At 37.8% G+C, this 16,953-nt stretch overlaps 1 protein-coding gene across 2 annotated transcripts in view; it reads right to left on the bottom strand.

Moving 5' to 3' along the window:
• DOK7 (docking protein 7) overlaps nucleotides 1–16,953 on the bottom strand; it is a 56,765-nt gene that overhangs the window by 27,298 nt on the left and 12,514 nt on the right. For both annotated transcript variants that reach the window (XM_050338561.1, XM_050338562.1), the window contains exons 5-7: nucleotides 15,749–15,868; nucleotides 7,934–8,041; nucleotides 6,457–7,331 (exon numbers count right to left, since the gene is read on the bottom strand). In XM_050338561.1, the coding sequence (XP_050194518.1) occupies nucleotides 6,457–7,331; nucleotides 7,934–8,041; nucleotides 15,749–15,868 (1,103 nt within the window). The remainder of the gene's footprint in view (nucleotides 1–6,456; nucleotides 7,332–7,933; nucleotides 8,042–15,748; nucleotides 15,869–16,953) is intronic.

Below are 16,953 nucleotides of genomic sequence, written 5' to 3'. Positions count from 1 at the left end.
CAACTAAAGACAGAAAGTGTTTTCTAGCACTTTGTAGGATTCTGTTGAATTTTTCCAGAAAGAAATAGATTTCTATTTAGAAGAAAAAAAAATTTAAAAAAAAAAAAATTGGGGGGGAAAAAAGAAAAAAAAAGAAGAGAGGAAAAAAAATTCTATTTTCCCATTTTGGCAACATACCCAGTGATCATAAAAGTCTCCTTTACAACTGGATCAAAAACTAAAATCTCACGAACTTTACATTCTAAAGGGAGTAATTTTTTCCAGCTTTCATTGTCAGATAAAGCATTCTCTTTCGAAGCATTTCTTTCTCTCTCTTCAGGAAAGTTACTGCTCCCAACAGAGGAAGAAGTAGCCATCTGTATTTGTAATAATAAAAGCTATTATCCAGTTTGATTGTATTTAGGAGAGGAAGAAAATTTTTTCGATTTGATCATTCAGCTGGGTATAGAAGGTCAATTCTGTGGTTTTTCAATATCTTCATGGGTCTCTGACAGAAAAGCAATCCAGCAACACTTCTGTTGGGTACAGAAGAATTAACTCTGCTGAGCTGCATTGTCTACATCCCCTCATGTACAAAAGATGCTCTCTTCTCTTGACATTATTATCTTTTCACTTACCAGGGCTTCTGTGGCAGGCATTTCTTTTCCCATTACAGACCATTACAGGCTTTCTGTTCCCCATAGTGCCTGATCCCAAGAAGTGCCAAGAGCTTAATTCTTATTATTCTGAATTTAGATTAGAACCTTCATTCCTTGCACAAATACTGTGAGGATTCTTTCATTATAGATGAAGAGTACCTTGAGAAAAATTTTTTAGCTAAGAGATAAGGCAGCTTCCTACAGGGCCAAAAACAGATCTGTACAGTTCTGGTAGGGTTGGTATGTCTTGTATTTTACTGTGACATCTCAAATCCAGAGTCCTGCCCATTGAGAGTGACCTTCTCTATGCAAACCTTTGGAAGAGTCAGGTCACATACAAGCCCTTACCCACAACAGCAATATTAAAGGAAACTGGGTCTTTTCTTGATTACTTGGGAGCGAAGCCTGTTACCAAGAAGCATTATAATATTCAATAAAATAACAGTGGTAAACTGAGAAAAAAAAAAACAACTTTCCTTCCCTGCAAGGAGATGGCAAGCAATGTCACTACACAGTGCATAAGCAGACCAGACAGCACCTTTGTAGGAGGATGGGAGTCAACCCTACAAGAGATTTGTAGTCCTGGCCAAAACTACAGAAAGGAAAACAAAACAAATCTAGCTCTAAGCCCAATACTGTTTTATCCCCTTTCCTCTGTCAGTTTCAACTGGAGAAGATATTTTTGCTTCCATCTCTGATTTGCAGTGCTGTGTTTTTGTCAGCACAGCCAGCTCCAGAAATTACTGCATTTCATTGTCAAGAGCAGCAGCAGTGACAGATTTCTTCTATTTCAGAAAGCTGAAAGATGAAGAATAGGTGGGTTTTAAGATGCTTTTGAATCCAGGAAAAGTCAAAAAAATAACACTATTATAAAAATTTCAGAGCCTTTTACAATAACCGTAGGGTAAGTAAAATGCCAAATTACTAAATCATTGTCCAGTCCAGACACCTTATTTAGTGCTGACACATGTGATGGAAGATGTCACTGCAGGTTAATGTATCACAGTCAAGACTCAAAGAAAAACAACTGTAATTAAATCTTAAAGGAAGAGAGCACAAGAGCAAGTTTTCTAATTCGTGCCAAAAGCCAGTAAGACCCAGAATCAAGAGTCATCAAACTACAGAAGAGCCTCACAAACACGCCATCACTTGGGTCAATACTGACAACTGACTTCCAGATTCCTCTGAGGTGCAAACTGTTCCTGTTATAGTTTTGACAGTACATGTGTTGCCCAACTGCCCAGAGCTCTGACATTAAAGCAGCAATACAAGTAGCAACAACGCTGTAGAAGATGACAAATGCATCCTTCTCAGCTGAGAATTTAGACAGCCTTTAGCTTTTTTAAAGGTGGGAGGAAGCATAAAATGTTACAGCATAATACATCAATACTGTAAAAAAAAAAATCTTTGAAAAGAGATGTAAAAGGTGTGCAATTACAAATAATCATTCCTACACTTTCAGAGAAAGCATGGCAATAAACACACTACAAGATAAACACATAAGGTGTTTGGTCTCATGGGGAAAGAGGTAATGACTCCCAACAGAAAAAAAACCTGCTACAATAAAACTGTAGAGAGATAACAATATATTGTGATTTCTTTAGTATCTGTTTTCATACTACATTAGAGAAGGGCATGACTAAAAGCCAAAAAAAGTTAAAATATTCTCAGTTACACAGATGTAGCCATATAGCTTTGAAGCTGCTGTTTCTCAAATTTTGCTATAAAAGGTAACACCTTACAGGCCTTCTCTTTCGCCACTCTCAAAAGTAGCATCTACAACAAAAGGAGACACACCAGCTAACTCCAGGGTTAAGGGGGTTGTATGGGATTTGGAAGACCAAGGCTGTATTCCCAACCCAGTTACAGGCTGCTCATGACCCTGGTAAAATCAGTCCAGGCAAGACCTCAGAAGAGACCTCAGTGGAGGATGCTCTTGAGACTTCAAGCCCCTTCTCTACCTGAAGACACATCAGCCTTGCTTCTCTCTAGGCTTAGTCTCTCCCCGGTCTACAATGCACAAGGGACACACAGATATTTATAGTTGCTCTAGATCTACACAGGGACTCTGCACTCATCCAAGGCTGCAGGTGATTAACAAGCTCTGGAAGGGGTCATGGTGGTGCATGACTAAATACACTACTGAAGAGCCTGCTCAAGGATCACACTACAAACATGCACGTCTTCCTTCAGAGTTGTTGCCAAGTTCTCCCGATACTGCGTATGGAAGGGTTCTTAGCCCCTCAGCACTGTGGATCCTGCTGCCTGACAAAACCCCTGAACTCTTTTGTCCATCATGACCACAACATTTCCACATTTCCACTTACTACAGATGTGCTGGAAGATTCAAAGTTTGAGTCATACATTTATTGTGGTAGCAGGAACCATACTAGTACCTCAGAGAGGATTTGGGTAGACCAGCTCCTAATTTGGGACCATTATCTCCTAGGCAGTTCTGGTATTTTTTAAAAAGATCAACTAAAGTAGGTGGCTGAATACCAATACAGATTGATGACAACAGCCACACACAAACTGACAAGTTCTTTTCCTCTCTATCATGGCAAGTCAACTATCAAAGCAGTAATCAAGACTATATTTCTACATAAATAAGAACTCCCACTGACATAAATATGAGTTTAGCCTTGGCTAGACATACATAAATGTAATTCCTACTAATAGGCCCATTTCGAGCTGTCAACAGTGATTTGAGTATTATGCTAATTAGTATGAAGAGATAGCCATAATCATTCCATATTAATTCAACTTGCAAGGAGATGAAGGTCAAGGGACAAAATGCTAAGCAAAACTAAAGCCAGTATTTGTCAGATGGAAAAGGACAAAACCAGTTGGAAAAGAATTTTATTTTTCAGACTTCTAAGAAAATTTACAAACAACGGTGGTGTAAAAAAAAGAAAAAAAGAAAAAAAAAAGACACCCTATAAAAAACGTTGACATAATTTCTTAAACTATAGCATCAAATAAAGTTACAGAGCAACAAGCATACAATGAAATTCATCAAATTAGTATTAGTTAAGTAGTTGAAAACGTAATAAGTCCAATAATAAATCTCTACAGCTTACTCAGAAATCCCATAACAATCCAACATTCTGAACTTAAATTATACTTACAATGCACAATGAATTCATCTCTGTAATCATCTATAGCACTGAAATCAACTAGGCAAAATTACATAGCAAAGGCACACCTCGTGAAGTTTGTAAAGGAGCATCTCGAGCACACTACAATTACGTACAACGGAAAGCAAAACACCCTGCATGCTTGCTTATTAACCTCCAGTGTCTAATATGAAATACAATACAGAAATTATAGGAGCAATATTTGCTGACTCTCTTCATGCTGGTTCTATTCATCATGCAGAGTGAAACACAAAGGCTTCCTTGCCCTGTTTTCTGTTTGAGCCTCAGCGCTTTCCCAGGGTATGTTCTCCCTATGCTCCTCATCGTCCTTGTCACTAGTGGAGCAGGTGGTTATTAACAAGTCAGTCCCAATCATGAACACCACCACACTCTCCACATATCCATGTCTTCATCCTGCACCCTGTCTCCAACTCTTCACATGCCGAACTCCAATATGCACACACAACATGCCCAAACCTCCATTTGCCAAAGTTTACACACAGGGCAGAAAACAAACAAATGTACTCTTAATTATCCTTAACTACTGCTGCAGACTTTCCTCTATTCTGGTCACTTAATCACTTTACATAGCAGGCATTTAAATACCATTAACACAATTTAATTAACAGCTTAACTTGAAATTGCAAAGGAACTCCAAACACTGGCACACTAAAGCTTTTTGAACATGAATTTGACTGAACATGAAAACCTGGTATTTTCGTTAATCCATAAATCAACTCCTCCTGGCCCTAACTGCATCTTAATCATATCCTGTTCAGAGCACAAGGAATAGGAATTATTTTTTAGTTACAGTGTATGGACTTGTGCTTTCACTGCATTCATCATGAGAAATGCCAAAGACAGTGTCCATTACATGCTGCTAAAATAACTCATCCTGACAGTTCAAGAGAATTTATCAAAAGGTTATCTTTTCTTTCAAAAGTAAAAACAAACCCATGAACCAATCCATTTAATGAGACTTCTTTCCTGACTGCTTATAAATAGGTATTTAAAACAAAAAACAGCAGATGTGCACATCTCATGCTAAAAGTTAGTAAGAGTACTGCAGCAGTGTTTATCACTACATTTGTTCAAATATTGACAATACCTGAAATTCTTGCCAACTTATATTATTAGGGCAGCTAGAAACACTGTGAAACCTGACAGCACTTTGCAATGAAAGATGTGAGTACCTATGCCCATTGGGGGTCAACGGGCAGTGAAAGTAGTGACATAATTTAGCTTTCCATGGTTTTGAAGATAAACAATGGAACATTCCCTTTCAGCTTCCCATCTTCCACAGATACCCAGGGTAAGATTTGATAAATTCATTTCTAAACCAACAATTCGGATCACCCACAAACATTTAGACCATATGAGCTAATTATACCTTATCTAATTCTTTCCTCGCTGCCCATAACAAAGACACCTTTGAGCTTTCTGATCCCAACCCAGAGCCCTTCTAGAAATCAAGGCAGTCAATGATGCAAATGCATAAAACACCTCATGAGAAGAAAATAATCCCTCTAATTTATAACCTCTGAATTTTTCTTTCATCACCTACTATACATTCAAGCCCTTTTCACAGTATTGATTTATGTAATCTTAAATGCTTAATTAAATGCACACACTTCAGTGGCAGCATTTAATTCCTCAAGCAGAAGTCTCTCTTGCTGAATTCTTGCTCCACATATTCTCTAATTTGAGCACTCTCTCTAACCTTCACAGCCTTTCAACAGCTCACTAATACAAGCAGCTTTACCCAGTTCTAGTTTAGCAAGCACATTCACAAAAAAAAAAAAAAAAAAGTCTTCTCCAGAATGGATAAAAACAAGATACATTTTCTTCATGCAATGTATAATTGATGCATAATGCTTACTGCCATAAAAAGACAAGAATGTAGCAGGGTTCAAAAAGAATTTTTAACAATATCAAAGTCACAGATACTGGCAAATGTGGTTATAAAGGCATATGAATCTCCATAGCTTAGGTTTTAAGTCTTCAATGCGACTGGTGATAAAAATAAATTTTTCCTGCAAATAAGGTGTCCTGGTCATACACTGGCTAAGGAGCTTTTGTGTCCCTCCTCTAGAATATCTGTCATTGGTCAATTACAATACTGGATTAGTTGATCTGCTATGGATTGCCATGCTGACTTCACCATCTTGTATTTCTCCAGTGAGAAACTTGGCTAATCTGGCTTCCTGTGCAATGCTCAAACTACAGCGATAAAGAAAAGAAAAACATCAACAAAATAAAAATATGCACTCTGGTCACCTTAAGAGCCAGATCATACTGTTTGACCTCCTGTCTTTCTTCTCTGTAAATACCAGCAGCAAGACAGATCAATGACCTTCCTGCTTGCTTGCTATTACATGACAAATTCAGTGGCTGCAAAACTGTCTTTCTTTCACTCACATATACCCACAGCCAAAATTGGCCAATTTAAAAATAACAATTGGTGGCCTATGCTGTGCAGTGTTTCCTTGACCAGGCCCAGATTTTGAGGAAACCACATGTTAAACCTCTCCATTCGACCATGAGCATACACAAAAAAGTTATTACCTGTTCACACTATAAAGGAAACAATATTACTTATGACCTACAACTTAAGTAATTTTAAATTAATCATGCTGTATTAACTAAGGTTTGTTAGCATCTGCTCAGTCTTAGGTATTTACCTTTAGTCCACCACAGATTGGGCAAGCTGAAAAAAGAGCTCTTGTCATCCCAAGGTGGGGGCTACATGTGTCACAGGGGTCAGCTGAGGCCCCACCAGGTGGTGACAACTCACTACTTTTGGAGTCTGACACCTGTCCTTGTGGTTTTGTGTCTGACCACCTTGAAACAAAATCCACATATGTCTCATCACTTGAGTCCTTGCTGCTTTCTGCAAGTAAGGATGAAGGCCTGCCCCTGTCCTGGCTGTGCTCAGGTGCCCTCCGTGCTTCCAAGTGTGGTAGTCTCAGTTTTGGGTCACTAGCACCTTGAGGTGGCAGGGCCTGGTCCTTGGGTAGCGTAGAGTCTGCACTCTTCTGTTGCACATCTTTAGAAGCTGCCTGTAACACGCTCCTGGGTATATCATAAATATGTCTGAGAGAGCTGGGAACCTGGTACTCTGATCCCACACCTCTCTGGGACTCGCTGTGAGGACAAGTACATAAACTCTGATCTGAAGGGAAGTTCAGTGGCAAGCTTAGCAATGATCCAAACTCATCACCGTGGCAAATGTCCAAGCTCCCAGCATAGGAAGAGAAGCTTCCAGAGTAAGAAGAGTGACTACCAGTAGCTATTCCACTGTCGGAAGAACTCTGACGACCTATTTCCTGCAGTTGTCTGGATCGGAGGGGTTTCGGAGGTGGTTTAGTGGCGCCACGTGCCCCTTCTGGAAGGGTCTTTTCTTCCCCAAGATGAATGCCCTTGGCAGCTGCCAGTCCATGGCTCTCTTGAGAGGTGCTGGCTGAAGACTGCTCAGGCCACACTGTCAATCTGCTCCCAACACTGACGTCCGAGTGGCTGGTGTCTGAAGACGAGCTTGAAAGACTCCTGTCATCTCCTGGAAGAGAAGAAAACACATCAACCTGCATTTAAAACGCAATCAAGAGACTGAAGCATGGCAAGTATGTACAAAGAGGAAGGACCCTGAGATTCCATCTGTTTTTTGTACATGGAACTGCTGTCAGAAAGCCAGAACTCCTGCAATAATTTGTATCCCCACAGGAAAAATAAAATGCAATAGTATGTTACCTTGCTGTAACCCTATCACATTGTGGGATATAATGCATTCAAAGCTAGATTTTTAAGGTTTATGCACCAAGTTCTCCCCTTTTCAAACATATTTTGCTTCCGTAGTTAATCAGATTACTGTACCAAAATGCAAACATACATAACTGTACCAAAAAAATGAGAATACTACTGCTATAAAAATGTTTACATATCTATATACAAAAAGATCTTCTGTGATTCATTTATGCATATATTTCAAGAATTTTTTTTCCTCACTGATACTTAGAAGAAGAGCATTTTTACAGGTAATCAAATATCTTGACCATTTCTCTATTTCTCTTGTAAGTTCCACATTTTATAACATATGCTTACTTTTAAAGCCTGAGAAGGAAGGAAGATATTTATTTTTATTTAATTAAAGATATTTCTTACCTCCACTGCCTTGGCGACTTGTATGGGACAGCAAGCTCAAGCGCTTTTCTAATTGCAAAGCTTCATGAGCCAACCTTTCTTCTGAATAGGCTGGATTTGTACTTGGATCTTTAAAAAGGAAACAGAAAATAAATAAACAAACAAGTAAAGGAGGAAACATGGAAAATACATAAGAAGAAGGAAAGTAAAAAATTTTTATGCCGGATATTTTTATGTTTGAAATGCTGATTGGAAAAATGTATGGGACAATCCGCCTTCCGCACACCCTGGAGATGTGCTACACACTAAATTAAAATTATAAGTGTCAAAGATTTTCAGAGATTATAAACAACGTCTGTAATAGTTACCACCAGGGACAGAACATTGAATAGCACAGCAACAAAGCAACAGCTACAGAAATAATTAGTATCCAGCAGGTCTAGATGACTTAAAAGCTAAATTGACCTGTAAATTGTGTCCTGAATTCACTGAACTCATTGGGAATTTTAACACTGAGAAAGACCAAATTCTTCATCCTAGAAATTTACAAATTTACATCATAAAGTCAGAGTCATAGCAATTAATCTGATACCTTCCAATCCAGATCATCTATTTATAAAGACTTCACTTTTAAGTTTGATGTTCAGAAGGTAAATAAGATCAGAAGTTAGAGATAAAATAAGCAACCTTTTGGCTCTCTGTGTTCATATTTAATAAAAGACAAGCTAGAATAATATAGAACATTGCTAAAATATACTATCAGGGATTTTCCCCATACATTTTAGTGAGCTTGACATTCTACCTGAAACTATTTCACTGAAGAAGGTTCATTGTATTACAACAAAAAAGAAAAAGCAAAAGTTACACAGAATGTGGAAGAAGTTTCATCAGTAAAACAGGCCCATTTCCTTTAAATCATTTGTTTCCAGCCAGGCACAACAATAAAGCCAGATGCTGGAAATAAGAATAACCATTATCCCAAGAGAAACCTTATGGATTCTTTCAAATAGCATTGACAAGTGTGCCATGTTCAGCAGTTGCAAAGGACATGGTCTGCTAACTTGTTCAACATCAGAAGCTTCAGTAGTTCTTCTTAATACAGAGGGAAAGTAATTAATGACAGATAAAATAGATTAGCTTCCTCGCAGCCGCTGTTCTTGTACATCTGATCAACTGGGTAGTAGTACTACAACACAAAAACACTGAATCACTTAATAACAGGGGAAAAAAAAGGATGACAAAGGCTATGCATTGCTGTGGTTGAGTTAGTAAGACAAAAAACAGCTGCAATGATGAAAGAAAAGATTCATTATCATCCCAGGTCTTTTAATTTTAAAATACTTGGGTATGATGTTGTCAACAAAGCAGTCAACACAAACTCACAAGCAGTGGAAGAACACTGCCAGATGAGCTGAAACTCCATGGCAGCTCCCTACATTATTAACTACTCTAAGAAAGAAGCTGCCACATCTCTCGTCCCTCACCATATTCACTGTCTGACCTGCCCTGGATAGATCCAAGTGCATGACAGGAACAGAAGTAACAATGCTGGAATTTCTAACTTTCTTTCCCATGTAGAGGAAAGTCTGCAATCTGGATAAGATTAGCAGAAAAAGTAAGACACGCACAGTCCATCTGTAACAACATACATTGGACACCAAAGGTATTTTAACAGGGACAAGGCAATAACACCCATAACAGGGTCTGTGACCTCTGTGTCTCCCAGTTAAAACAGTGCTTGACACCCTCCAAATTTAAAAACAGAAAATAGAGGACTGTTTGATGGGGATTATTTTGTTAGGTCTCCATTGCTATTTACACTGCAAGACAAATCATATTGAGCATTGACTAATTCAAATCTGTGAAACTGCTTATTCAAACCAAACCCCCAGTGCTTCCATGTGGACATCTGCCAAAAGAAAACACCTATGGTGCAATCCAGACAGGTCTATGCAAGGATCTGTTCAGTAGCACACAGTGTTACAAGCAGCTGCTTGAAACTACTTTTTAATGTTACTCTGCTGTATCTATTAAATGCCCTTATGTCCAAAAAAGGTTCAACACAGATGTTCTAAGAGCACTTTGAGTATAAAGTTGGAATAACAGATCAGCAAATTAGTCAAACCAAGATGCAACAGACACTGACTCTTCTCGCAGCAAAGAACTGTCAGTAGGAAAGATCCTCAGAGAATGACTGTTTGACAAGTACAGATTTTCAGAACATTACTAGGGCACATACACAACAATCAGTTTTTTAGCAAGTTGTATCCCTCTTACAGCAAAGATACAATTTTAAGATATAATTTTAAAAATTTGGCCAATATAAGATGAGAAGGTAGGAAGGAAGTTGAAGTCAGTAAGTTTGCACTTCACATGCTCAATTACTTCCACAAACTCAACTTTTTATGAGCACAACAGCCACAGAACACAACAGGTTTTACCCAACAACATGAAATGCAAAGGCATACTGTATGTCCTACAGGACTGATAATTTTTTGGTTAAACCTCCCCCTAAGGATTGCCCATCTATAAAAGGTGTGTATAAAATTTAGTTCATACTTATGTACTGCAACCTCTCATTGCCCAGTTTTGTGGATGATCGAGTAGAAGGACCTTTCTCAGCAAGTACTAGGAAATATCTAGAGAAATAGCTCCAAAACCTGCCAAACATATACAGACTCTAAGACTTGCATAGATAGTAAAAATAATTGTCTATCAGTCTAACCTAAGTCTTTGTTTTCCTTTAATCTTCTCTGCTAATAAGCCAGACTTCTGTGGAAAACACAGATACTACTATTCCCCAGAAGCAGCAGATTCTTATACCAGTAGTTTTGGTTACTGACTTCCAAGTTTCAATTAGGAGCTCTTTCTACAAGATCAGACTGTGGACTGAAGTCACTGGCAGCCACTTTTTAGGGACCTGTCCTTACAGGAGTACATAACCTATGACCTCCTGTCATATGAGCGTAGAATTATGGTTTAAAACTTATAAAAAGAAAGGTTTTTTTCAACAGCAAAGCTGGATTTGTTGGCGTCATCCTATGCCTTGTGCATGCACAATACACAACCTCCAAATAAACGAATGGCAATTTACCATACTGGTAACTCAGGAGGACAGAAGGAGCATGACTGGTACTGGCACAGCTGTCCAAGGAAGTTCACACAGCTTCTGCCCACACAACATCCGACAGTAGCTCCAACAACTCTAAGAGCAATTAGTACCTTCATGTTCCTAACAAATGTATCCTGTCACCTGATTTACTCCTGTGAAATTTAGGTGGTTAGATTCACTCGGGTCCTCCAATTAATAAAATGTTTTATCATTTTCCAAACAAAAATGGACCCTCTGCTATGAGGAAAAATTCTTTTGTACGAGGCAGTCATTGAAATCTTCTTAAATTATCTTTCAGGGCAAAGGGGAATGATTACATCAAATTTAGCTGGACTAAAAATGCCTCTGATGGAGATTTTATTTTTATATTACGTTGGTGGGTATTCATTAAAGCCACATCAGCTGCTCATCGTGGGAGATTTTGAACACTTTGGTAACATACGAATAAAGTGTCACAGTAATTCAAAGCTCCAAGGTTATTCAATAAGCACCTGTCAGGAAAAAATGTATCCAGTCAAGTCAGCAGCTACCTAATTGATTATATGCATCTTTAAAATGCAATATTAATTACTTCATTAAACAAAATTAGATAAGTTAGGCTAAAAATCTCTCCTTTCTTTCTTCCTCTGTAACTGTCGGCACATTTGTAAATCAGGCCTGGACCCTCACCTTCTTGCTAACATCTCCACACATTGTAAGATGTCTGGAGGAATGAAAAGATGTCCTAAAAGTCTGAGGAGGATCCACTTGGTACATATACTGCAGAAGGCAGCCACAGAGCTGTCTTGCAATGGACAAAGGTATATCAAGCTTCAACCAAAAGAAAGAGCATCAGATAGATCCTCAGCAAGCAGCACTGTACACTTCCAGCCAGTCACAAAGCAGCCTGAAAAAACTTCCAAAATTAAAAGAGAGCATCAAGACTATCCCTGTTACACCTGGGGTCCTTCCAGATTGCAAGACTAGACTGTCACATAGTCAGGTTTAGAGAGTACTGGTCTGCCCACTGATATCTTTGGGGCTTTGCTGTGTTCAGGTCTGGCACTCAACATGAATCTTGCTAGCAAAAAGAAGGAATTCAACACACTCCAGATAAACAAACGTTTCTCAAATAACATGTATGCAAATTCAGTATAAATTACAAACCATGCAGTCAGTGATTCATTACTAAGTCAACATCTAGACTTCTGTCAAGACAGAATGTAAAATTCACTGGTCTGTTTTTGAAACATCCTTTCAAGAAAAAAAAAAAAAGAAAAAAAAGAAAAAGAAAAAAAAAGAAAAAGAAAAAAAAAAAGAAAAAGAAAGAAAAAAAAGAAAAAGAAAGAAAAAAAAGAAAAAGAAAAAAAAGAAAAAGAAAGAAAAAAAGAAAAAGAAAGAAAAAAAAGAGACCATGCTAACAGCCGTTTATAGCAGTTATCTTCCAACTAGTAGCTGAAGAAAACAAGCCATCCAAAGATATCACATCACTCATTTAAGTCCTTTATTTAAAATGTTACACTGCCTAAAAACATTTACAGATACATATACCTACACTACCTACACTACCTTCACATTCCCACTCAATGCCATATGTCTTCAGGTTTTTTTAATGAGACCTTATCATGCAGCTTTTAATAAATCAAAACTTCTAATCTGCTAATGGAGTTATCAATAGGATTATTATGCTATAATTCTGCAGTATTAACGGACTCCCAAAGTAAGTACCACCAGTAAAAAAGTGTAAAACATCTAATGCTCTTTTCCTTTTCCATTCTATTTTGGATCTACACAAGAGTTATATTTTGCCATGAGAATAGTAATTTGATACCCATTTCCAAAACATCACAAAATAATTCAGTTTGGAGGGGATCTCAGGAGTTCTCTAGTATAACCTGCTGTCCAAAGCAGCATCTGCTATGAAAGATTAGACCAGACTGTGACACTTTGCAATGTTCAGTCAAGTTTATGAGTTCCACTGCACTGGATTTTCATCATATATTTTATAGATGACATAATAAATTACATACAGTAATCATGTATCTGTGTGATAAGAACACCATACTTCTAAGGAAATAAGGTATATGTTTTAAAACTAAAATCCCAAGAAGAAGATGAGAATATTGTCCTTGAGCAAGTATCCCTTGCACATGCAGTTTGCAAACTCCATTTGGATACCGGTATTTTATATTTGTTTAAAGAATCACTATGGCAAGTAAGAAAATTAATCATTTTCCATCCTCTTCAAACCAGTCTCTACCACTTCCTATTAATTTCATGCTAACACAAATATTTCAGCACTCCTTTTAACCATATGGTTGAGCTGTTTGTACACGAAGCAACTGGCTTCATTCATTACTCTTTTTTACAAAGACAGACAACACAGACGTTGACTGCTTAACATTTACAGATTATACTTGTCTTGTGGGCATTGGTGTCCAACACCATCAGTGTGACTTTTTTTACCATACTATGGTCTTTCCCTGTGCAGCTGCCCTTTGTGTGTTTTCCTTGCTTGGAAATACCAGAGTGCTTCAAGTATACCTCACATTTAAGCTGGAAAGGTACAGACAACGGCAGGAAGCCAAATTCAAATAGCAAACTGTGAAGAGGAAGTTGCTTTCTCTAAAAGCTTTTATTACACAAAAGCAGAACATTGCATACACAGAGCACAGTTGAGGGTGAGTGGCATTCTGCACTGCAGTAAATATTAATAACATTGACTAGACGTGTCTTGGTAGAATCCTTAATCTGAAAGTCTTGATCTAATTACCTGACGTGTATAGATAATTAATCCGTCTAATAGCTAATCCTTTCAAAAGGTTGGGTGAATTTCAATACTTGACAGATACAGTATGCAGTTGGTAGACTTGACCTTTTCAATCAATGCAGTACATTCTGTGCAACAACATACTTGATAAGGAAAACTAGTTTATGGATGAATCACTAGTATTGTGCATGTCCATGTGCCTTAGATCTGTGCAACCTTCTGCATGGCATAATAAATGAAGGAGAACATAAAAAAATATTTTTTTTCTATGAATGTGTACATAGGAGTGACAACAAACTGGAAGACACAAGGGCAAAATAAACAGGAATAAAAGTTAAAGGTGTGAAGGTACCTTGGCAAAAGGCAGAGGAGCCTGCAAGAACAGGAGCACACTTTCCTATAAAGCACTTCTGTCCAGGGAAACAAGAGGAAATCAAGTGGCCAAGTACCTCTTCAATTCATTTCAGTGGCAAGTCCATCAAGCACAGAAAAGAAAACAAAAGACCTCAGAAAAGAGGTCTTTTCTTATAAAAAACAAAATCATCCCCAGGATGTTCCATATCCACTTTATGCACTTGGGTGAGCTCAGAGCTCTTGAAGGAGGGAAAGGAATGTGGGATGTGGCTATGCACAACAACACACAAACACCAGAACTGATAACCAAAGATATGAAAGCAGATCCATTCCTATATGCTCCAAAAAATGATTCTTCAAAGACTGAGCCATCTAAAATTTAAATTTAAAACAAAAATTTTTTTTTCAAAAAAATACAACAGAAAAGTTGCTTGTAGGTTTAATTTTTCTGCGCAAAATCTTTTGTTAAGTGAAAGATTTAGGAGTTGTATATATGTAATAAGAGTTTTAGACATGTACAAAAATGTATTCAATAGCAAAGCTATAAGTATCAACACTGAGTTTTGTGTTTCTGCTGGGGTTTTTGCTGTTTCCTTTTTTTTGAAAGCTACATTTAATTGAATGTGAACACATATCATCATACAAGAAGAATGATTTTTCTGTCCACTGCTCTCCTTGATTATTTAATTTACTTCAGTCTTACAACTGAGAAGACATGAACTGAGCCTTGTGTTTACTGCATTTATGTTAACTAACTTTTCATAATTTATTTTCACAAGCTTCAGATCCAGATCTAATCTTCTCCATCACATTTTCCTTCCTGCAATTATCTTAATCTTACAACAGCAATAAAACCCTGTCAAACACTTATTAACTGCCTAACCACTTCAACAGAAACTCTAAGTATTATTCTCTAAAAATCCCACCATTCTTGCAGCCTATTCCCACTGTATTCCACTGCCAAGTCACAGATCATTTTCTGCAATCTCATTTCTACACTTTTGTCCTGTTTGACACAGTAATTGTATTCCATCTGCTGAAATCAAAAGGCAATGGGGCTTACTGTGATGCCATTCAATTTCCTCTCTAAACATTACAGTGCATGCAGCATCTACCATGGAATGGGAAAAGGAATTTAGTCCCCGAACATAGAAAAAAAAGCTCAAGATGCAAAACTGAAATGGGATGTGCAGGCCTGACAAAAGTTTTCCAAGGTTGACAAGACTTAGAACTCAGCGTTTCAGATGAACTCAAAATGCTCAAGAAGCTAGTTTTCCATTAAACTATCAAAATAGCAGTGCACACATGGATCCAGGTTAAATATGTAATTTTAAAACTAAAGGTTAGTGTTCCTTTCAATTCAAATTGCCATCTCTTAGTACTGTTAAACATGAGAGGGCTAAAGTTAGCAATATCACCAGAAATATGAATGAGCCGGAGCAGCAGGGGGGAAACTGGGTACATTCAGCTTATAAATCCGTACTGTGACATTTCAGAATGAAAACCACTTTGCACTCTCCACACCCTCAACGTCTGCAAGCTGTTCTTACAATCGCAGCAGCAAGTGCGAGACATGGCAAGTTCCTACTCCACTCGGTTACTTTATACTTCCTATATTAACCTGGTAGGACTGGACGCAAACCAAAGGGGCCTTTCGTCGGGGAGATGCCGCGGACGATGCAGTCGAACAGAAAGCTGATCTGCTCTCCTTCAGCGCAAGAGAGGAAGAAGACACCAGCCCCTGCAAGGAAGCACAACACAAAGGTGGTTTTCACCTGGATACATTAGAAATACATTTAGCTGGAAGTATTTGTAACATAGCAATCAGGAGAGTGTTAAGTGCAAGCCATGAAAACAAGGCAACGGGACGTTCTCCAGGGAAAAGAAATAAAAAATTCAGGTCAGCACACACACTATAACACAAACATATAAAAATCCAATAGCTACCTAATAATTTATGTTAATTTTCTGACATTCAGGTACTTAGACTTATGTCACACGATCATAAAATGGCTTGGGTTGGAAAGTACCTTAAAGATCACTTAGTTCCAATTCCCCCTCAATGTCAAAATAGAAGACTTATTCTTATCAACTGCCTGGGTTTTTTATTCTTATTTACCCCTAAAATTTTGTAGGCCAAATCTTATGGCAAGTGTCAGAGATACTTAAAGTGTCTCCAGCAAAATGAACCAAGTTAATTCTACTTTTAACCAGGAGGAGTTTTTTATATACCAATGAATTATGATTTGGTTATACTGCTGGATTATAGTATAAATTTTCTTAGACTAAGTCCTATGTGTCTATTATTAACAGAACGTAACACAACTCCACAGGTTGTCATCAGATCTTTACCCTTTGCTCTATTCTGATATTTGCTTTCCATTCATTAAGAATAGCCCCAAGCAAAATTAGAATGAGAATCACTAAATAAACAAACAAGTTATGAGCTCCATGATATATGACTACATGAACAAGACAAAAGACTAGAAGGGCTCCACAGAACAATTTGAGAAGAGTCAGTCCAAATATAAATCACATTAGGAAAAAAAAATATTACCTTAAAACATCAGGCAAAATTTCAGGGACACAAAAATTCAATACCAGACACAGACAGAAATGAAATTAGTATACAGACCTTGAAGAAGCACCGCCACTTCCCCAGACCCATGCACACCAGAAAACTACAATACCAAATCTTAGACCTGCAGTAGGGTTTTGCACATTACTTTCCTAGGGACTGAGCCCCTAATCTGGGCATATGTTTGACTTCTGCCTGTCTCTAGCCAATTCTGAGTTGCACACATATTTTTTCCAATTTTACTGAAA

This window comes from Myiozetetes cayanensis, unplaced genomic scaffold, assembly GCF_022539395.1.
Source record: "Myiozetetes cayanensis isolate MyiCay16 unplaced genomic scaffold, myiCay2020 scf7, whole genome shotgun sequence".
In the NCBI taxonomy this organism is placed as follows: domain Eukaryota; kingdom Metazoa; phylum Chordata; class Aves; order Passeriformes; family Tyrannidae; genus Myiozetetes; species Myiozetetes cayanensis.
This window is presented reverse-complemented; position numbering and strand designations above follow the sequence as displayed.